The sequence below is a fragment of the Kluyveromyces lactis genome (genome assembly GCF_000002515.2).
Source record: "Kluyveromyces lactis strain NRRL Y-1140 chromosome E complete sequence".
NCBI lineage: Eukaryota > Fungi > Ascomycota > Saccharomycetes > Saccharomycetales > Saccharomycetaceae > Kluyveromyces > Kluyveromyces lactis.
The window spans coordinates 931632-953988 of record NC_006041.1 but is presented as its reverse complement, the minus strand read 5'-3'; the positions used below and the strand labels follow the sequence as shown (position 1 = coordinate 953988).

Here is a 22357-nt window from a genome sequence, read left to right as displayed (position 1 = left end):
AATTTATTTACAGGTTTCTTGGTTGTGAGCTGTTATCATTACTGTAATTCTCATTATTTTCATAGCATCCATTCTTTCGTGATGTCATAATATCAAAGGTCTAATGACTTGATCTCTTCCTCCAATTCAACTATCTTTGATTTCCGATTCACCACACTCAGAAGTCTTGCAGCGGAGTTCTCATCTTCAATAGCTAGCAACGCTCTGTGTAGGGACTTAACCATAGAATACTGCCAGTTTACCGTCTTTAAAGATGACAAAATGATACTCAATGCGTCTTGATACATCTTTTCATTCGTGAAGTATTCGACCATTAGTTGAGCGAAAGTTGCGTCACTTTGTTGTCTTTCACCTGGTGTTAATTTCTGGAAAGCGTCAGTCATTCTGAATTTACCTCTGTTCTTCCATGTTGTCATAGCAAGTTCGTAATCATGGAACGCTATGGCTGCTTTCATCGACACTTCGTAGATAGCACAATTAGTGGCTAGTTTGTGTTTCATAGAAACCAAGTATAGAAGGAATTCTGAGGGTATAATACCGTTATCAACCAAGGCATTGCTGTCGGTTGTGTTAAAATCTTTTGAGAGTACAGGTGATTCCAGTTCGTTCGTTTTTGATTTTTTGAATTGATATTCCACCCTTTCGTTGAATTCGAACGCTTGGAATGTGAATTCCTGTAACCTCAATTTGAACTCATTGGGTTCATGAAGCCTAATAGGTATCGTGAGGAAAGTTATCAAAGATTTCATATTGAGAATCTTGTGATTGACATATCTGTTTTTCCATTCCAATAAACGCTGCGAAATCTGCAGCTTGAATTCATTAACAGTTTTTGCACATTTGACAATATTCTCTATATCTTTCACTGTCTGCATACCTTCTGGTAATTCTCTAATGTCATAATTTCCGCCAAACTCTAAATTAAATCTCCATAAGGCTTTTGATTCATTTATAGTTAATTCTGCATCATTAAGCTCAGTCATAGGAAGCATAGGTAATTGAATATTTGAATTCTCATAGGAGGAATCTCGTCCCGAATAGTCAACTGAATAAATCATGCTACGTCTCAAGCTTGAACCTTCTGGATATCCTAATAATACTGGTAGTCGAGACTTTTTGAATTTAGAGTACGATAACATTAGCCAGTTAAACATTTGTGCGGAAAGAGATTTCTTCCAAATGCGAATATAATCAACTGGATCGGTATCTTTGTGATACTTTTTGAATTCATAGAAGTGTGCTTTGAACAATGCGTTCGTATATTTATAGTACAACGCACGAGCAAATCCGACGTCACCATCATAAGCTGATAAAACCATCATTGTCTCTAGCAGCAGCATGTTGTTGCGTGGATTTTCGGTTAGCTGTTTGGATAATTTAGGATCATCATGAATCTTATGGATGTACTTCCAACTCATTAACCTTAATGAATCTGCTTTACCTTCACTTGTTACGTTGTCAGCACTTGACAATGCTAAGGATTTAGCTGCGTTAAGATAAGTCTTTAGGTCCTTTGTGACGTTCAAATCGTCCATTTCTTGGAAAATATCTAATGATCTTGCGTAATTCTTCTCCTTTTGACACACTTCGAGCATCAAGTTGTAGACCTTAGTATCTGGTTTGTGTTCTAGGGACAAAAATTTAAGAGAGTCAAAGAGTTGCCAAGCTTTCTTATAGTGTTCCATCTTGGTATAGAAAGAAATGACTGTCGTATAGTTCTTTCTGTTAGGTTGCATATCATACGTCGAGGTGAATTTCTTTAAAAAAAAGTCCATATACTCCCAGCTCATGGCTTTTGAAGCTGCAAATATACAAGCATTTAGCATATACTGTGTTGGCTGGAAACTTTTCTTCGATAATGTAGCATCCATTCTCTCTGTTAACTCTCGAAGTTTACCACATACTTCCAATTTGCCCTGTGCTGATGGTGATGTAACCCGAGAAAAAGACAACATGAGATGCTCGTATAAGTTACCATTTAACCGCGAGGAGTCATTCCCAACGCTTTCCATTATCATCTCATCCAATTGGGATAAGCTCGTAAAGGAAAGTTTATCGAATTTCGAAAGAATCTTGGAATAAATAAATTGGATTCCTAAACCCTTTAGTCTCTGTTCTGAATGGTATAGTTCTGTTACTATCGGATTAAAATCCCTATTCCTCTTATCAAACAAACACCTCAAAATGAGGTCCTTGTCCTTTATCCTCTCTGATAATCGCTCGGGTAGTAACGATGTATCAGCTTTATCTGATAACAAAAGAGTTGAAAGATTCTGTTCTGCCCCAGGGCCCGCTACCTTATCGTTCAATGAACTTAAAATAACTCCAGCATCGCTGTCAAAATCATGCATCTCGGGATCTACCGATTTTGTCTCCTCCTCTTCTATAACATGCTTACGCTTTAGCTCATCAGTGTACTTGATCTGTTCTCGAAGATTTCTGGTGAACTCTTTCAACTGATTAACCTTGAACTGAACTTCCTTCTCATTAGTGAAATCGATTGAATCCAAATCTAACACATCTTTCGTATCAGTGACAGATCTCGCCCGTCTCTTACGAGATCTAACATCTCTGCTAGCTGGCATGATCACACTCCTTCGCGCATTTCGTACCAGTGTTGACGAAGTCTTACCATTCTTTCCAAGTGAAAGCATTCCCTCTTACAGTGGTTTCCAAAAGATCAAAAGAGCACCTTTTATATGTTCCTTACACTATAATTCAATTAATCGATGATCTAGCGACAGATAACACCGATTGAACTTTTGAACTAATACTTTCATGGTAAGTTCATCTCATCTCATCTCATTTCTAACTAGAAATTTTTCAATCTTTAATGTTAAAGATTTCTTTTTCATTATTATGTGATAGTGAAAAATTAGAGAGACAATGAGATGAGATGAGATGAGATGAGAGAAACACATACAAAGGTTGTAACAAAGTGGTCGTGACTGGAGTAACCATTACTGTAGTAATCGCGAAAGTGTACGAATTATCATGTCAGACAATACAGCAGAACAGCAGGATATACAGATCAAGGGTAAGCCCGTTAGTGGCCGCACCTGGAAGGTAGAGAAAGAACCTTTGAGGGCTAAGAACAGAGTCGTGAAGAATAAGAAGTTGACCTCATGGGAATTGAAGAAACAAAAGAGACTAGAAGATCAGCAGTTCAAGGAAAAGGTACGTGCTTTGAAGGAGGAGAAGAAAGCCGAGAAAGACGCTGTTATTCAAGCTTTGAAGGAAAGAAGAGCAAAGAAGGAAGAACAAGAAAGGTACGATAGATTGGCTGCCAAGATGCACGCTAAGAAGGTCGATAGACTAAGAAGAAGAGAAAAGAGAAATAAGGCTTTGAAAGAGCGTTGAGACATAAAGTCATAAATACTGTATAATAGAATAAAGACATATCTGCATTAACGATTTAGGCTTGTTCCGTCCTCCGCAATTGTATATACTGACGATGAAAAAGTATGTGGGAAATTGACAAAAATTAAAACCAATTTGCTGCTTCTGTGGATCGAACACAGGACCTTATGAACTTCAGTCATACGCTCTCCCAACTGAGCTAAAGCAGCCAAATTAATTACAAGAACCAGTTTTCTTTCGCTCACCTTGCACTAAAATTACTGTTATGGATATTTCTCAATGATTTTCTAATGATGGATGTGAGTGTCAACTTAACGATAGAACAGGATTAAGTTTATAGTGTATGAGATACGTCTCGGTACGCTCTGATATTTCGAACGGTGAATTTATTAGTGCTCTGTTAAAAGGGATCTTTTGCTCAGTGCCGTTGAAATAATTGAAACAATGTCAAAGGATTTGGGAGAGATTATCCATTCGGATAAAGGCCATTTACTGGAGCTTATAGATGAGGATGTTCAGTCAATCAACGTAATTAAAACCAAGCTTCGAGAGCAATCCAAGGACCCCGTACCGTCTAAAAAGAGGAAAATGAACGATTCGACTAGTGTCCTAGATGGAATAAATGAGGAAGATTTCAGGCAATATAACCAGGCTAAAGATAGAGTGCGAGAATTCTACAAAGAACAGCATGAGAAACAGACGATGGCGTACAATTTACAGGCAAGAATTAATTTCAAGACTAAAGTGCGAGCCAGAATGACTGTTTGGGATGCTTTATGCCAATTAAGTAAACTCATAGATGAATCGGACCCAGACACAGAACTCTCCCAAATAGATCACGCATTACAAACGGCTGAAGCGATAAGAAATGACGGTAAACCTAGATGGATGCAGCTCGTTGGGTTAATACATGATTTAGGTAAGATCCTATACTTCTTTGAGAGTGAAGGGCAGTGGGATGTTGTCGGAGACACTTTCCCCATTGGTTGTGGTTTCGTGAAGGAAAACATCTTTCCTGAGTTCTTTCAAGGTAATCCCGATAATTCGCATCCAATATATTCAACTAAACTAGGAATATATGAAGAAAACAGTGGCCTAAAATCGGTGATGATTTCGTGGGGGCATGATGAATATATGTATTATATCGCAAAGAATCAATCAACTCTGAATGAGAAGGCTTTGGCTATGATTAGATATCATTCCTTCTATCCATGGCATCGAGAAGGCGCATATCGATATTTGATGTCAGAAAGCGATTATGAAATCTTGGAAGCTGTACAGGATTTTAATCAATATGATCTCTATTCCAAGGGATTACAAAAACATAACCGCGATGAATTAAAACCGTATTACCTTGAATTGATCGATGAGTTCTTTCCTCAAAAACTGGTTGAATTCTAATAACGGACTCGAGACAAGATAACTTACCTAGATAAAAAACGGAGAACATTTAATGTGCTATATTATGTGTTACAAATTCTGCTTTATAATCAGCATTCAGGTATAGAAATATTACGATTGTTTATAGGAGATTAATGATGGACGATAAAACCAACTAGGAAAGTTCGTGTTGTGAAGGAAGCTATTTTCGGTCAAAAGAGTAATGAGTCTTCCGTGCGTGATTTTTTTGTTTATACTTCAGATCCTAATCATTTCCTTACTCTATTATTTTCCGCTGTTGGCGGTTTCGTTACGTTAATGTTATGCTAGGATGGTATGTTTCATGATAGGAAATCAATAACACCGAAAGATTGTTCGACACCGTAAGTACCAGGGTCCTTCCAGTAGTCATTGAACGTAGATAAAATTGTGACATCTCCGTTCAACTCCTCTAAGATACCATTAACAGCTATTATTTGGTTAGCTTTACTTGGAATATTACCACCATTTTGGACACCCTTACTTGGGTAACCAGTTTCTGTCACTCTAACATTGTCTGTTCCGCAAACATCTTTCACAATTTGCAGTTGATTCTTAACGAAGGATCCAGCAGTAGATGCTTGGGAGTTTGGATCGAAATAGGCATGGGAATTAATACCGACGAAATCAATTTCAGAGCTTGTGCATAAAGATGGGTAGGTTTCAAAGATTACAGGAGGTTCAGAGGTAGTAACTAGTCCTCCGTAGCCAGCAGATTTCAATTGTGCCTTGACAGAGGAGATTTTACCAATTAAGTCTTCCACTGAACAGTAACCAGAAATTATAGCTTCGTTACCAATTGTAATGAAGTCAAATACATCCCAGCCATTAGATTGACCATAGGAAATCACATCTGAGACAGCAGTGTCGATTGAGCTAACACCAGAAGAACCAATCCAGAAACCTTGGTTGATAGTCATACCCAACTTGACGGCAGCTGGTTGTACAGTTTGTAATGAATTACAGTCGGTACCATATATTCTGATTTTGTAGATACCCTTTGCTTTAATGGTTTGCAGATCGGAATAAACTGAATCAGCGCTCTTACACGAAGAGTCATCATTGTATGGGGAATAAACAATAGTATTTGGAACACCGGTACCAGAACCAGCTGTTGTGGTGCTACCAGAACTCGTGCTTGTGCTGCTGTCTTTGGTTGTGCTGGTACTTGAGCTAGTACTTGAGCTGGTGCTGGAACTAGTGTCTGCATTACCGGCGTTTCCATTCTCAGTGCTACTACTTGTATTACCATTGTTATCGTTGTCGCTGCTTTCATTACTGCTGCCTGAATTGCTGGTGTTGTCATTGTTGTTATTGTCACTACCACTGGTAACACTAACCCCTGATGTTGTGGTTGTTGCGGAAGCAGCACCGTTATCGTTATTCTGTGATTGAGTTGATGCAGTTATTGGTGCCAATGTAGATGTACCGTCGTTTACAATGGTACTCACTTTAGGATCTGCTTCCCCTGCTACCGCAGCAGGATGTGTTGGAACAGCAACAGCTGCAGCTCCACGGTCATTGAAGACAGATGTTATGGTTACACTTGGGGATTCAGTTGGTACAGATCCATCAGCCAGTGGTAGAGTAGTTGTTATTGTGACTGAGCCAGAAATAATGAATTCCACAGTTGGTGCGAGGACAATTTGCGTAGTGGTAGAGTAAAAGTCAGTGACAGTGTTTGTTTGAGAAGCGGTATGTACTCTCGTTACAATTTCTCTCTTTTTATGAAGATGGTTCAAAGGAGCTGCGAAAACATATGTGAGGAGCGTTGCTAGAACTAGAAGCGAACGTATTTGGAATTTTAGTTCAGTCATTTTTACAACGAAATGTAATGATCTTAAAACAGGTGAATTGTTCGTTAGTTATCAGATTGATGATTTTCTTAGGGGAATAGATAAATATAGAATAGAGGTTAGCAAACTCTTCATAACCTAAAGCAGTGAATCTTGTTCTAAATCGAATCTCCAGAACTTGTATTTTGGACACTCCGTTTATATATCCCATTTTATCGAACTACCTTGACACTTTTACGCAGCTCATGCAAGCATTTGTCGCGAGTCTTACCGTTGATTTGTTGTTTACATTAAGCTTGTTTTGATCTAGCTAGATATTCGAATTGATCTGATCCAGGTGGTCGATTCATAATAAACCATCCATAACAAACCATTCACGCACACCATCTATGTAAACTACCCATGTTCATGTAAACACTGAACAAGAATGTTGTGCTGGAATAACAAAAAAGACCTACTCACAACTTCATTTGCTACCACGATAGTCTGATTTCTGTACAATCACGGCTTCTCCAACCTCTCCAATGGCAACAATGAACCATCAATGGCAACAATGAACCATCAATGGCAAAGTACGAACAATGCTAAAGCACAACAACGGAGAGAGTGTAAAAAAAAAGGAAAAGAAAGAAAGAAATCCGGGAAAAAGAGAAACCATACATCATCGACTGGTTCCTGAATTGTTCCTGAAAAAGCTTAAACCTAAACCCACCCCTGGTCTGTTCCTGATGACGCCACGATAGACTGCGGAAAACTAGATTCCGGCGACCTAATATTTATCACTATATACGTAAACCCTTTAAATTCTCTCATGCTGGCTCTAAAATGCTGGTTTGGAAATGCTGGGTTATGATCCAAAAATGTAAACAATACAGAAAATAGATAGCCTAAACTATAAAATCCTGTGGCAGCAGGTCCTGATGTTGTTACATTCCCCAACGGCTGAACTTTAGGTCAATCGGCCAACAAATATAACACATGGTAATTTCAAAAGTAGCTTCTTTCCTAATAACCTTGCTGCTGGCTGTGATGGAATGTCGGCAAACGGTATGTTTACATTAGCTCCATTTCTAGTGTAATCTATTTAGATTTAATCGTGTTCATTTCGCAAACTTGGGACTGTGACAAGCATTCACAATTCTTCTGGTAATTTTCCGATCATATTAACAACTAGTGCTGTCCAGCCAGTAAAATGTTGAACACCTGACCCTTTACCGTTCTTGTGATTGTACTGTTCATAAACGTAACCATCTTTCTTCCAGATTTTGTACACGTTATCGATAATGTTTTGCCTCAATTGTTTGTACAGAGTTCTAGCTTGTAAGAAGAGTTCTTCGTTTTGACCTTCTGATTTTTTCAGTGGTGATTCCAAGAAGTAGTATTCCAATGCGTCAAGACAGAGATAGTTTATGTTCAACCAGATTGGTCCTCTCCAATACACTTCTCCTGTATCGTAATATTCGTCTGTTTTGGATAGCGAGCGAATTCCGTAAGGCGATAGAAGGGTTGTGGTATTGCTCATTGAATCTAGAATATGTTTTAGGCGTTCAACATCAGTATGCGGTATCAATTTGACAGCGAATGGTAGGAGCGATACGTATCCTTCATGACATACGAACTTTCTTAAAGCCTCATCGGTATTAGCGTCGTCATTGAATGTTATGTCGCAGAACAATTTTTGGTCGTCATCCCAGTGCAATGTCTTAAGGTTTTCAACAATATTTTCTTCAATAGTAGCAAATCGTTTAATCTCTTCCACGAGATCTATAACACTAGCAATCTGTTTCATCGACCTCGTCATGACGCCCACCCATGTAAGAGCATCAACATGTAGTTCTGCAATATCCGGTGGGATAGCACGAGGATAGTCATCCATACCACTTGGTAGACAATGTGTGAAAGTGCGACCAATCCATCTGTAGGCTTCTTCCATGTGAACTTTGGAGTTTATGGAAGGAACCTCCATATACTCTTCGAGCATCCCCTTTTGTGAGTTTCTAAACCACTCATAATGCTTTAGAAGCTTTGGATATATTTCTTTGGCATAGGATATTAAAAGTTCTGGATTGTTATTCAATTTGTCGCCTTGGAACGACGAGTCTAGTTCCTCATATTGATAATTTTCCTGGAGATGGGATTCTAACATTTCCTCTTGTATGGTCTTTGCGCGGCTCAAAATCTCACTGAATGCAAGTAGCAACGTTGGTGGATTCGCAATATTTGGATTTTGAACTCTGAACTCTTCGGGAACTTTACTTCGGGCTTCGTCACCCAAGATAACTTCACGAGGAATCCATCCATCTTTGTCTATCAAATTGAACCAACTGTGTAAAACTTCGAAAACGAGATCAGAATCGTAATCCAATAATTGTAATAGGTGGAATCCTTCATCCCAGTAGAATCCTCTAGGGAAAAATGCGCGGCTGGGTACCATAGAGAAGAGCTCTAAAGGGCCCTCTTCATTCGAATTCAGCAATTCTATTCTATCAAAGTTTTCGTTATCGAATGCTGTTTCTCTGTCAACTAGATGAGTACCATGGAAATATGATAGACCACCTAATAGATTTGAAAAGGTTTCCTGAGCAAAATCTCTATATAAGGAATTGTCTGCAATGCCAAATTTCTTGTTGAACTTCTGTTGCACCAAACCTTCCGCCAATACAATAAGGTGATCAACTGAGTTTTCTGCAATTTGGTCTTTTGATCCCTTTTTGTTGAATATAATATTGAACTTGAAGTGCCCTTCAAAGGTTTGTTGAATATACTGCACATTTCCTGGAGGAAAATTGTGGATGTTACGGATCGTTAGCGCACTTGGAATTAAATTAGCGCTCAATTGTGGATTTGTTTCGACATGAGCCTGAATCGAGTCTTTCAATAAACTTTGAAACACGTCTTTTGCTTTCCATAGTTGATCATCTGGTATATTCATGGAGAGAACAGTCGGCTTCGAAGGATCGCAGTCTGGGCTTAAAGGTGGAACTGCATCTTTATAAAACTTGCTGTTTTCGTCTGCAAGTTTGATAGTGTAACCCTTTAATTCGTTTGAGAATCCTGTAAATGAGAGCTCATTACGATTTTTTGTAAAAATGTCATTCTGGTTTAAGTAACAGGAAGAGTCTTCTTTGCCGTTTTGCTTCATATAAATAACGATCGAATGTGCAGCTTCTTTGTTTTTGTCAATCAAATCACCTTCAACTTGAACAGCCCAATTCTCGCCACTGTGCGATTTCACAAACGTGAAGTTGAGCTGAAGGTTACTTTCAGAATCTCTGATGGTCTCTCTGCCACCAATTCTCGGATCATACCAGATCCATCCGTATTTATCTAACTTGTCACCTTGCTCAACAAAATGCCGAACTTTTGCCAAACCTTGTGCATTGATGCTATTAAACCACATAGCACCCAAGACAAACGGCTCATCATTAACATACCGAGGCCTTAAACCGAAGTAACAGTTTGATCTATAAGGGGCCCATAAAAGCGATTGATTATTTGCCTTGCTATAATCATCCAGATCTAATGCTATACTATGGCCTAAAATAGCATTAAGGGCCGCAAACAAAAGCAGCCTGGACAGAGTAATCATTTGTGGCTTTTTTTAGTAGCAAATGTTATCTTATGAATAGCCGTCTGAAAGTTTTTGTCAGTGGATTTTATTGTACTTGGCAGTGCAATTGATCTGTGGCTGTAAGTATCTCAACTTTAGGAAGTTTAAATACGTAATTCTTCTTTGAATATAATAAAAGACAAAAGTATTCAGAATGAAAGATTGCTTGCACAGCGCACCATAGGAGATTTAGATGGCTTGATCAATCGTGTAGAATGGGAAGTGATGGACTTCTCAAAAGCAAATCTTGACGACTTTTGTTCTTCGCAGACTGTTTCCAGAGTTAATACAACTTACTCTTTTAAATTTCAAAGTTCACTTTAAAGAGTAAAATATCAATCTTAGTTCAACCTACTATATTTGCAAACATAGAAGAAAATGAGAAATGGTATCAAATTAAATATTACATATAATCATTCGATGGACAAAAATATATACATTAAGTGAAACCTCCGACTTTCTTCTTTTTCTTCTTCTTTACTCGTTGCTGACCTTCAGGTTGTGAAAGTGTGGGCATCGGTTGAGTTGACCTGGTACTAGCACCCAATGAAAATGCAGGCGCCATGTTCCCGGGCAACCCATTGCCGGACATGAACTGAGTTGGTTGTGATACTGATAAACTGTGAAGTCCCCTCGAGGTTGATGAAGGAAGCTTTTTCTTCCTGGACGTTTGCTGCGAGGATTTTATCGTGGGAACCTGAAACTGTTGGGAGGATACTGATGCAGAAAATAGAGGCGGCCGTGTCGATTGCATATTACTTAATGTTTCATCAGATCCATTGTCCCATAAATCCAGGACAGCTTTAGTATTGTCAGAAATTTCATTGGTGATGGTTTCTAAAGAATTCTTTATTCCTTCCTGATCTTGGCATACAGTTAAGGATAAAGTCATGTCTTGGGTAGCTGATCTACTAAGCTCTTCTGCATTTGGAGATATACTGTCCCACGCTATCACCAAACGATTAAATAGGCCTTCCCATGAAGTTAATCCCTCGCCTATCAACTGTTTTGTCGTAAACGGTAGGTCAGAAAAAGCAAGATTATGATCTTTGTAGTAGGTTATTAATTGTTCAATTAAGGAGGCAAATTCTGTAAAATTCTTGAAGTAAGATGGAAAAGTTTTTAGAGATGCTAGAGATTCAATGTTAAGGTCATACTTATCTGATCTGTTTTTCCATGAATCCAGTAGCTCATTCAGCTTTTCTGACAAATTATACCCATACTCTTGGAACATTTGGTACTCATTATCTGCTTGGTGACTTATTGGCGCAACTGGTAAACTCTCTGTAAAAATTTTGGATATTTTATCCAAAAAGTCACCTCTATAATCCCATGATGGATACTCTAGGTTTAGCCGGATATGGTTTCCTGAGTCTGTTGTGGATAAAAATCCTTGTATCACGGTATCCGATCCAATGAACCCAGTGATGCAAACAAGATCTGTGGAAACCCCGCGATCGCCACCATCATCTAAATCATTAGTGTAATTACTGGTATCTGGAAACTCAATGCTGTTCAATCCGTCCTTACTTTTAATGTCACCTAACGATAGTAAAAATGGTTTAGAAACAACAACAGCCCAGGAGTTTGCTTTGTATCCGAACATTATACCATATACTTTCAAAGTGAGTTTTGAGAAGAGTAGTACGTGTATCAATTGTCCAAATTGATCGTCTTCAGATATCTTGTATGAAATGCGAATTGAAGGGTCCCGAGAATCCCAATCATGTTTCCAAGAAAGCAATCTGTTTATCTGCTGATCTTGGATTTTTATAAGAATAATTTCTTTTGAAGTCAGCAAGAGACTGAGTCGTTCAGAGATCCGTTTATAATCTCTTAATTCTGACCACGTCTTTGCTTGTATGATATCATGTTGCCAATTCTGCTCGAAATTAATCATTGTAAGTTTCGATCTGTTCAGAACAAGTAAGGATGTATGGTCATCTGCCCACTCAATATGGTTCCATGGCGAGGTCTCTGTGGGATCAAAGATAGATCCAGATGCATCCCTACGTAGTTTTATAATACAAGGCTTTCGTTTGTGTGATTCAAGCTTCGCGATGCACCAATTACCTTTAGAGTCGATCAACGCGATCTCCATGAGATTCCATGGGTTAAACGCCACATGAACTATGGGGAACTGTTCCAACTCGTGAAATTCCAAAGGTGTAAATTCAGTCAAGTCGATAGCGTTATTGTGAATTCTATCCAGTCTTATCACGTGGATTTTGCTATTAGTGATAACTGCAAACAAATTCGGATACCTTGCTAGAGATTTAGATAAGGTGGGTATCTCAATATGCTTTATCCTTGATTGTAAACTTATTACTCTTGGCTCAGAATTAGCTTCGTATAGGCCTGTTCTTTTATCTAATGCTAGTGTCTGGATAGAGAGGTCTGATTCCGTGGGACCTTTTATGGTTATCAATAGCATCGTAGGTTCTTTATCTAGCCTTGCATCAACTGTAGGAAGAAGTTCTGCGACTGCAATTTGGCGCTTCCTGGTAGGGTCTATAACCTTGAAATCCTTTCTAGTATGTGACGAAGACACTCTTATGGCCCTATTTTGCTTGCGATGTCCGTCATCGCTTGTCATCGACATCTCACCTTTTGCTATCTTAGAAACTAAACTGCTAGGAACATAAAATTTACTAGTGATAGCAGTATTGTCCAAGGAAATAAGCTCCTCATTAGGTCGCAGTTCGACATCCTTCAATATATCTCCTTTGTCCAGTTTGCGCAGTACTTGGTTGCAAAAGCCTTGTCTTTCCACAGGATACGGAACTTCTTCCATGTCGGTATTATAAATACCCAAATCACTCGTATGTGATTCCCTGGAATTTCCCTCCTGTAATACACGCATATCCCTAAAGTACATTCTATCTCTTTTCTTGAGTGAAGAGAGAGCCCAATGCTCATTGTCATTCTCTATATTATTTGATTCATTGAATGGCACATATGTACTAGATGCTACCACACCTATTCCCAGTTGATGGCCCCTCTCATTATGCCTGGGCTGCAAAGACATATATGACGGAGCGAGCTTACCAACTTGTTATATAGTAGATGGTTACAGCCCACGTTTTGAATGTCTGGTTTACTTCATCCATCTTCTTGTGTTGATGTGGTACACTATATTTCTGAATGCTGAGATTTTCTTATTAAAGTATGTGATGAAATATGTCAAAAACTCACTAAGGAAATGGCGATAATGCGGCTGGAGCCTTTCAGAACCGTAGTTCAGGATTTTAGATTATAGCGTACCCCCACGAAGCATGTTTTAAGTGTGATATATATCAGGGAAACGCTTATTTGATACAAAGTAGCGTTAATTGGAGTTTTTACATATATAAATGAACAATGTGAATGTACAATTCAGTGTCTATAGATATTCTAACACAGGGTTTCCATTTGTGGCATCAACTTCAAACCTAGTTTCCTGCAGTAGGGTCCTTTTCGAATCTTAGATCCCAGCCAATTTGAGGGCCTAATCTTGGTAAAATTTCAGCAACGCTTTGAACATCCTTATCACCTCTACCGGAGATGTTGATAATCAAATGTTGATCTTTTTTCATGGTTTTGGCGATTTGAACAGCACCATAGACAGCGTGAGATGATTCTAGAGCTGGAATGATACCTTCAAGTTGCGATAAAAGTCTAAACCCTTCGAGAGCTTCAGCATCAGTAGCAGCCATGAAGTCAGCACGACCAGAAGCCTTCCAGGCAGCAAGTTCAGGACCAACACCTGGGTAATCCAAACCAGCGGATACAGAATGGGTATCATGCACTTGTCCATCGGAGTCTTGCAAGACGTAAGTCTTTACACCATGTAGAACACCAGGTCTACCGACGGTCAAAGTTGCAGAATGATGATCGGTATCAATACCGTCACCACCAGCTTCCACACCGATAAGTCTAACCGAGGCATCGTGCTCGAAAGGAGAGAACATACCAGTGGAGTTGGAACCTCCACCAACACAGGCAACTATGGCGTCTGGTAGCTTGCCGTCGTTCAATGCAGCAAATTGTTGCTTTGTTTCATTACCGATGACACTTTGGAAAGTTCTGACCAACGTTGGGTATGGATGTGGACCGATAGCAGAACCAACAATGTAATGAGTAGATTCCAAATTAGAGACCCAGTAACGGAAAGCTTCAGAAGTGGCATCTCTTAGAGTTTGAGTACCGTTAGTGACAGGAACGACTTTAGCACCTAATATTCTCATTCTGAAAACGTTCAAAGCTTGACGACGAGTATCTTCAGCACCCATGAAGACTGTACATTCTAGACCAAACTTGGCACATGCGGTAGCAGTTGCCACACCGTGTTGGCCGGCACCAGTTTCAGCAATGACCTTTTTCTTACCCAGTCTCTTGGCAATTAAAACTTGAGCCAAGGCATTGTTAATCTTGTGCGAACCAGTGTGGTTCAAATCTTCTCTCTTTAACCAGATTTGAGCACCGCCACAGTATTCAGTCAATCTGTCAGCCTTGTGGAAGGAGGAAGGACGACCAATATAGCTGTATAAACTCTTGAATTCTTCCCAGAATGCTGGATCAGCGACGGCATCTTCGAAGCCTCTTTCCAATTGTCTTAGACAAGCATGTAGAGCTTCTGGAACGTATTGTCCACCAAACTCTCCGAAACGAGCCGGGAACTTGTGGAATTCTTCGAACTCTTTGGCAACTGTTTTATTTTCCTTAGCAGTTGCAACATTGGCCTTGTGAATGTTCCAGAACTCTTCTTTAGAAAGAACCTTCCCCTTCTTACCACCAGAGATTTCTTCAGCGTAATTCTTTGCAGTTTCATAACGTTTATCTTGAGCAGCCTCACCGATCAAAGTAACGATCTTGGAACCAATGACAACACCATCGGAAACAGATCCAACGACATCAAAATGCTCCTTGGTAGAGATACCGAACCCAACAGCCAATGGAATATCACCAGAGAATGATCTAACTTTTTGGACAAGAGCACTTAAATCGTTAGCGACTGATTCTCTGGCACCAGTGGTACCCATCCTGGAGACAACATAGATGAATGAATCAGCGAGATGGGACAGTAGACTCAATCTTTCATCTGTTGTAGAAGGAGCCACTAATGGGATTAAACTCAATCCGTTTTCACCGACGTAGTTTCTAACTTTCAAAGCTTCTTCTGGTGGTAAATCAACGATAAGGAAACCATTGACACCAGCAGCACCAGCATCCTTAATGAATTTCTCTTCACCGTAGTTTAAGATAGGATTATAGTAACCCATCAATACAATTGGTACGGTGATACCTTCTTCTCTTGCTTGCTTAACTAGAGCCAAAACTTTTGGCATATCGATACCGTTCTTCAATGCAACAGTATTGGCAATTTGAATCACTGGACCATCAGCAACTGGATCAGAAAATGGTAAGCCTAACTCAATAACATCAACACCACCGTCTTGGAAACCCTTCATGATTTGAATGGTATCCTCTAGGGTTGGATATCCAGCAGTCATAAAAGTGACAAGGGCATTGCGGCCTTCTTTCTTAGCGTTTTCAAACGCTTGTCTCAACAACACAGACATGTTTCTTTAGATCAATGTTGAGCTTGAGATTTGATAAGTGGTAAAAGAATGATAGAACAAACTTAAATCACGCTAATGGATTGCATTTCTCTTCTGTAAATGAGTGTATGTGCGATATATATGTGAAGAGTACTTCTTTTCGAATCGATTTTTTTTTCACAACGAAATTAAGTGCAGATGACTCAAAGTAAGGCTAGGAAGATTAATAGTAGATGGATAACAGAGGTACAGGCACGATGCGCGCGGTACTGGCTTATAATCAATTTGATATACCAATTTGATAAACCAGAAACTAGCTTGAATACGATGAGGTGCTCGAAATAAAGAATCACCGTTTCCTGGATCAGTATTACGTAATATTGCCATATAAACTTATATTGAAACACAGCTTTATAAACGAGGTAATGCAAAAACAAACAAATTGTATATATCTGCTTCAGTTGAGGAACTCCATGTTCAAAGAGTCTAAATCGAGGTTCGTAAGATCCATATTATTGACATTATCCAAAGACTGTGGTGTTTGGTTTTGGTTAAGATCAAATGCTGACATGTTTAAGATATTTTGAGGAGTGATCATCGATGCTGAAGGAGTTACCCCTTGATGTAGACTGTTTTCTCTACTTTGATTAACGTGTTGAGTGAGCTTCCTTTGTGGGGAGATGTTATTGAGTGGACTTGCCATTGCCATGGGTGATACACCAGGCATCAATTGCATTGGCTGTGTATTTGGGATCTGTTTCAAACTTGGAGTGTTTGCAGCTGCAGCAGCAGCGGAAGCAGCAGAGTTGGATGTTGTTGGTGCTGTTGCTGGTCCCGTATGGCCGGTTTTTTTGGTCGAGTTTCTGCGGCCAGGACCGGATTGTACGCCGGTACCAGTATTGGGCTTGCCAGCAGCATTTTTCTTCAGACCTTTCGCCATAGCCATTGTATTTGCGGTAGAACCAGTTGTGTTGCCATCATTCCCACTGCTAGTCTTAGTGATACCGGCTGCACTTCCGTTACTGGCGAGTTGTGTGTATCCCAAAGTCTCTTGAACAAAGAACTTCTTCTCCCCCGCATTAACTTCCTCGTTGAACTTGTCCATGGTCCTCATCACGGGCTGAAGTTGCTGGAAATCCTTGGAAAACTTCTGTATATTATTCTGTAACTCAATCAACTTCATTCGTATGGCAAGAAACTTCTCCTGCGAAGTCTTGTTCCCCATACTTTCTAAATTCGCTATCATACCCACAAATTCAGTCATCAACGTCCGTATCGGCAGTAATGCCTTCTTCGCCTCCAGGACTTTATCTGCAACCTCATCTGCAGTAGATTCTTTCTCAATAATCAATTCTCTGAACGTATCGAACGTTAAATTGTCCTTAAAGATTTGATCTGGTGGTCCGACAGCCATCTTTGAATTCACCTAGTCTTGAAACTAAATTTTAACCTCTTCCAGCTCTACAAAAAACCAGATTAAAAACACCAATATCAGTACTGTGCCCGACTTGATCAATACCACCTGCAACTGCTACACTAGTCAAACGAACGGTGTTCTGTTGTTGATTTAACTGTGTGCCATTGTAATAAGTTGTGTTAGTTCGGTGATTTAAAGCGCATTTTCATCATGAAAAGGATTTTCGTTGACAAAGACAATGAAATGGAACGGCTGCTTAATAGTGGTACCGTTAGATAGATGATACTATGGTTGTCCGGTGGCATCTTATATGCATGAGTATATATCTAGAGGAGGTATAGCTATGTACATCGAGTTTTCAGTGGGTTTTAATTCCAGTTTATTTCCTGAATTTGACGATGCTGCCATGGTTTAATTCATTGACAGTCCATCGTGATGAGATCACATCTTTAAGATGGGCAATTGGTACCGATTGGAACCAGAATTCCGTGATGTGGGCCAAGGTCAGTTGATGATAAGAGCGTGAGATTATGTTTAACACGGTGTGAACTGCCTGTTCATGATAGGGGAGTGTGATGAGGAACTTGTATAGGAATGTTTTATCATCTAGTTTCGATAATGCGTAGAACCATAGATGGAAGTTGTCTGTAGCGCATGATTTTACGATCAATCGGCATAGTACCGGGTCCCATATCTGTTTCTCATGGCCTTGTATTATTTGTAAACTTCTACCGTATTGCTGCTGTTCGATAGCTTCGTATAGCACAAGTGCGGAACCATGTTCTTTACATTCTAATACTCCGGAGACTTTCCGTACGAATGCCTCGAGAATATTTACGAGTTTAGTCCAGTTCACTGGGCGTCTCCCGAGGTAAAACTCAATAGAATATATGTAGACATTTTTAACCGAATTCATGAATTCATCATTACGTTTTTCGCTGTGGTAGATACTTACGATGATTTCCCTTAATTTACGCAATCCATGTTCTATCACTTCATCATCGGAGTTCCCAGAACGAGCTAGCTCTTGAATCTGAACAAACATTTGGTCTCTTACGGTCTGGTTAGTCTTCAATCTCATCATAACTGTTGTTTCGTTATCCGCTGTAGACCGGCTGAGCAAGCTTTTATCCTTCAATGGATCGTCTAACAACTCTTGACGTCGTTGTTCGGAAAACTTGGCCTTTCTTCTAGCAATTCTTGCCTTTTCATCGTCATTCATATTTACAGTGTATTCCCTACCGAGTGAATAATATAGGAAGTGAATTGAGGTCTCTCTCACTTCATGCCTTTTGTTGTCAACTTCTCATGTTCCAACATGATTAACAGAAAGTGAATTTCAATTGAAAACCTCTCTCTCACCAACAGAAATAAGTCTAGCTCAGCTTAATTGTTGCAAAATGCCATCCCCACTGTACAACGGTCATGTGGGGTTTCAAACATGGCAAGACACTAAGCACATGTGTCATAAGGTTTTATTCTACTAGTAATGGGAACCCTTTGAAAGTGCTTTTCTTTGGTTCAGATCAATATTCGTCTCATTTACTTAGTGCATTGCACTCACTTTTGCGAACCAAGGACATTGATTCGCTACAAGTTGTCACCAGATCGCCAAAATCATGTGGCAGATACTTATCTGAAGTGCGGGAGGTTCCGATTATGTCGGTAAATGATTCTTTGGGGTTACCACCGGTGATTAAATGTGATACAAGGTCTGATTTGTTGGGATTAATCGACAATCCTTCGGTTGAGTTTAATGTACTGATAGCCGTAAGCTTTGGTAAGTTAATACCCAAACAGCTAATTGAAAAGGTCGACGGAAAAGCTTTCAATATCCACCCATCTTTGTTACCGCGTTACCGAGGCTCCTCCCCGATCCAGTATACACTTTTGAACAGAGATGAGTTTACAGGTGTGACGATTCAGAGTTTACATCCAACGAAATTCGACCATGGAGAAATCATCAAACAGACGGCTCCGTTGTCAGTGCAAGAAATTTTGAAGCTTGGCACCGTCGGTAAATTTGACGAGGATGTCCCCGAGAAGGTTGCAACACTTATGGATCAATTGGGATTGAAAAGTGGTGAATTGTTGCAACAGATGATAAGGGAAAGGGATTTCAAACCAAAACCGAACCCAAACTATGAACCTTCACTTGCTCCCAAAATAACTACTGAAATGAAACAAATAAATTGGAAAAACGAAAGGAAGTTACGGTTATTGGCCAAGAATGATGCCTTAGGGTCGTTGTACTGCTATAAATTATCATTACCAAAGAGGAAGAAAGAAGTTATGAAGAAACGTATTATATTCCCCGAATTATTTGATTTGAATGAAACCATATCAATGAAACCTGGAGAATTTAAATTAAGTGAGGACGAGAAGACTATGATCATCCAATGTATTGATGGTCAAATTGGTACCAATGTTTTGCAATTCGAAGGGTTTGCACTGGAACCAGTCCCAACTTTTGTAAATAGGCTTAATAAAAGATGTGGTAAGATGAACTCCAATGAATTCTTATAAGGGAGGTCAACCAGAAAATTATCATAAAAATCATATTTCTTCGTTCCATAAGATAGTTCGTCTATGTAGATAATATAGAAATACATATGTAGGCTTCTGTATGGTGTTTGTTCTTCGAATATATCATGTCAAATTCAGTTTCGTTGGCAAAAATGTGTACTCAAGACGAAACGAACTATATGTTATTGTGTAATAAGTTTTTGGGGGTCATCAAAATAGCAGTTTCTTGAAGCATGGCTTTTAAAGAGAAAAAAAAAAAGGACATATTGCGGACAATGAATGTCATGCCAACAAGTTTTCATCTTATCATACCTGTCTAGCGAGATAAACAAGCTTAATCCCAGTTATCGACTTTCATGGTACCCTTTTCAGACAAGTTCAAGTGGAATTTGAATGCATTCTTTAACATGTGAGGTTCGTGCATGCACTTGTGCAACTTGGCATAATGTTCTGATCTGTCCAAGTAGTCAGTTAAGATTGGTTGGTAATCTGGATGAGCACAGTTCTTAATGATTTCTCTTGCTCTTTCTCTTGGAGATAGACCTCTTAAGTCAGCCAAACCTTGATCGGTGACTAAGACATCCAAATCGTGTTCAGTTTGATCGACATGAGAAGCCATTGGGACAATGGTAGAGATACCAGTTGGGTCAGTCTTTGTAGGTCTTGCAGCTGGAGCGTGCATGATAGACAACTTAGCGTTTCTCAAGAAATCAGCAGAACCACCCAAACCGTTCAACATACGAGAACCAGAGACGTTGGTGGAGTTAGCGTGTGCGTAAATGTCAACTTCGACAGGGGTGTTCATAGCGATAACACCTAGACGACGGATCAATTCTGGGTTGTTAGAAACAACTTGGGATCTTAAACATAGCTTCTTTGAGAAATCATCCCAGTTATCGAAAAACTTTTGGAAACCAGCTTCGGTCAATCTGATAGAGGTAGCAGTGGCGTAATCCAAGGCACCGTTTTCGAACAAATCCAAGAATGAATCTTGCAAGACTTCAGTCCACACAGTCAAGTTCTTGAAGGAGGAGTCAGTCAAACCTTCAATCACGGCGTTAGCGATGTTACCGATACCGGATTGCAATGGATGCAAGTTTTCAGGTAGTCTACCATGTCTCACTTCATTTTCGAAGAACTCGACCAAGTGACGAGCGATGGATTGAGATGTAGCATCAGATGGAGTGTTTGGACCAACGACATCCCTTTGAGTAGATTCAACCACAGCAACAACACGTTCAGGGTCCACTGGGATAGAATCAAGACCGTTCTTTTGGTCCACAGCGGTGTATGGGTATGGTTGTCTGAATGGTGGGTTAACAGGCATATCAATATCGTGTAGACCTTCGAACGATGGAGTAGCAGTGTTAACTTCGATAATAATTTTATCAGAAACAGAAATAAATTCTGGAGAACCACCGACAGAAGGACCTGGAACAATAGACCCATCTTCTTTAATGGCAGTTGCTTCAATGATGGTGTAATCCAAGATCTTACCATCGGTTCTGTTCCTGCTATAGTAACCGTAGGTCAAATCTTGTGGAAACATGGACAAATGCTTGTCGAAAAATTGGATTCTACCATCGTTAATAGCCTTGGCGATTGGCTTACCGACTTGATGAGGGGCTCTTCTCAAGATCATATCATGTTCGGCCCATTTACATTCTTCTGGACCAGCAGAAGCACCGACGAAAAGGTTGAATCTAAGCTTACCTTGCAAGTTATTTTCCTCAACATGTTTGATCAAAGCTTCTGGAACAGCTTTTGGAGCACCGACACCGGTGAAACCAGACCAACCAATGTATTGACCATCCTTAAACAATGGAATCAGCTCTTCTACTGGCTTAACTTTCTTCAAATATGGAGCATATCTAACTCTATCTTTCAACAATCTGGAAACTGTCATTTTTAATTCCTTTAATGGTATGTTATATGGGCTATTTTCCCTTAATTTATTTTTCTTTTTTGTATTTTACACTAATATATATTAAGATCAGAGAAGCGATACAAAAAATGACCTATCCACCTTTCTTCCCTCTGTCTATCAAAGAAAATTTCAATTGTGTCTGAACCTTGATATAAATTGAATGTGGAGTATATGTATATATATAATATTTATTCTTCAAGCTTACATGTAATACATAGGGGTGGCATAATTTCAATTTTTCCTATATATCGATATTGAACCAAATCTCTCTGGCTTATATAGAAAATCTCGTTGAAAAATCGCTTTTCATTGGTTTTAATGCGGATGATTTCAGTTCTGTAAAACGAAAAATGAAAAAACGCACGAATTTTGTACGACGACATAACTCTGGAGACTCAAAAAACGCAGAAATACACGTAGAATAAGAGCGCTCGAAATTAAGCTAAAAATACAGAACAAAAAACAAAAATACTCGCCTGTTTTTTTCATACATTGGCTTACCCAGTGACTTTCCCCGCCGATTTGGGGGTGTACGTATGTGTCACGTTTGCACCCCGAGTTTTATCATATGCCAGTTGTACATTAATTGTTCACCATAATGTCTTATAAAATTAAAATAATAGGACAAAAAAACGCAAGAACACAAGTTGATTTCTGTCTGCTACTAACTGGAGTTTAACCGTTGTTAATCAAAGCGAAAACTAAAAACCAAAACAACAAAAAATGGCTGGATATACTAAGCGAAGTAATGCAGCGCGTTAG

The 22357-nt window shown here is 39.4% G+C and overlaps 11 protein-coding genes and 1 non-coding gene across 12 annotated transcripts; 3 read left to right on the top strand and 9 right to left on the bottom strand.

Annotated features, from left to right (window-relative positions):
* Positions 1-92: 92 nt before the first annotated feature.
* Positions 93-2654, bottom strand: CCM1 (Ccm1p; the record flags this gene model as incomplete). The annotated part of the gene is made up of 1 exon (XM_454437.1): positions 93-2654. The coding sequence occupies one exon, from the start codon at positions 2652-2654 to the stop codon at positions 93-95; it is 2562 nt and encodes an 853-aa protein (XP_454437.1).
* Positions 2655-2994: 340 nt separating this feature from the next.
* On the top strand, positions 2995-3360 carry CGR1 (Cgr1p; the record flags this gene model as incomplete). The annotated part of the gene is made up of 1 exon (XM_454436.1): positions 2995-3360. The coding sequence occupies one exon, from the start codon at positions 2995-2997 to the stop codon at positions 3358-3360; it is 366 nt and encodes a 121-aa protein (XP_454436.1).
* A 136-nt stretch (positions 3361-3496) lies between these two features.
* KLLA0_E10759r lies at positions 3497-3569 on the bottom strand. The gene has a single exon. It is a non-coding gene; the product is annotated as a tRNA-Phe (tRNA).
* Positions 3570-3804: 235 nt separating this feature from the next.
* KLLA0_E10737g (inositol oxygenase) lies at positions 3805-4761 on the top strand (the record flags this gene model as incomplete). Its single annotated transcript, XM_454435.1, has 1 exon — positions 3805-4761. The coding sequence occupies one exon, from the start codon at positions 3805-3807 to the stop codon at positions 4759-4761; it is 957 nt and encodes a 318-aa protein (XP_454435.1).
* A 320-nt stretch (positions 4762-5081) lies between these two features.
* SCW11 (putative glucan endo-1,3-beta-D-glucosidase) lies at positions 5082-6596 on the bottom strand (the record flags this gene model as incomplete). Its single annotated transcript, XM_454434.1, has 1 exon — positions 5082-6596. The coding sequence occupies one exon, from the start codon at positions 6594-6596 to the stop codon at positions 5082-5084; it is 1515 nt and encodes a 504-aa protein (XP_454434.1).
* Positions 6597-7707: 1111 nt separating this feature from the next.
* CWH41 (mannosyl-oligosaccharide glucosidase) lies at positions 7708-10164 on the bottom strand (the record flags this gene model as incomplete). The annotated part of the gene is made up of 1 exon (XM_454433.1): positions 7708-10164. One exon carries the CDS (start codon positions 10162-10164, stop codon positions 7708-7710), a length of 2457 nt encoding a protein of 818 aa, XP_454433.1.
* A 460-nt stretch (positions 10165-10624) lies between these two features.
* Positions 10625-13213, bottom strand: RRN6 (Rrn6p; the record flags this gene model as incomplete). Its single annotated transcript, XM_454432.1, has 1 exon — positions 10625-13213. The coding sequence occupies one exon, from the start codon at positions 13211-13213 to the stop codon at positions 10625-10627; it is 2589 nt and encodes an 862-aa protein (XP_454432.1).
* A 403-nt stretch (positions 13214-13616) lies between these two features.
* Positions 13617-15746, bottom strand: TRP5 (tryptophan synthase TRP5; the record flags this gene model as incomplete). Its single annotated transcript, XM_454431.1, has 1 exon — positions 13617-15746. The coding sequence occupies one exon, from the start codon at positions 15744-15746 to the stop codon at positions 13617-13619; it is 2130 nt and encodes a 709-aa protein (XP_454431.1).
* A 436-nt stretch (positions 15747-16182) lies between these two features.
* PGD1 (Pgd1p) lies at positions 16183-17139 on the bottom strand (the record flags this gene model as incomplete). Its single annotated transcript, XM_454430.1, has 1 exon — positions 16183-17139. The coding sequence occupies one exon, from the start codon at positions 17137-17139 to the stop codon at positions 16183-16185; it is 957 nt and encodes a 318-aa protein (XP_454430.1).
* A 382-nt stretch (positions 17140-17521) lies between these two features.
* On the bottom strand, positions 17522-18364 carry KLLA0_E10605g (uncharacterized protein; the record flags this gene model as incomplete). Its single annotated transcript, XM_454429.1, has 1 exon — positions 17522-18364. One exon carries the CDS (start codon positions 18362-18364, stop codon positions 17522-17524), a length of 843 nt encoding a protein of 280 aa, XP_454429.1.
* A 203-nt stretch (positions 18365-18567) lies between these two features.
* Positions 18568-19668, top strand: FMT1 (methionyl-tRNA formyltransferase; the record flags this gene model as incomplete). The annotated part of the gene is made up of 1 exon (XM_454428.1): positions 18568-19668. The coding sequence occupies one exon, from the start codon at positions 18568-18570 to the stop codon at positions 19666-19668; it is 1101 nt and encodes a 366-aa protein (XP_454428.1).
* Positions 19669-20002: 334 nt separating this feature from the next.
* ACH1 (acetyl-CoA hydrolase) lies at positions 20003-21574 on the bottom strand (the record flags this gene model as incomplete). The annotated part of the gene is made up of 1 exon (XM_454427.1): positions 20003-21574. The coding sequence occupies one exon, from the start codon at positions 21572-21574 to the stop codon at positions 20003-20005; it is 1572 nt and encodes a 523-aa protein (XP_454427.1).
* Positions 21575-22357: the final 783 nt, after the last annotated feature.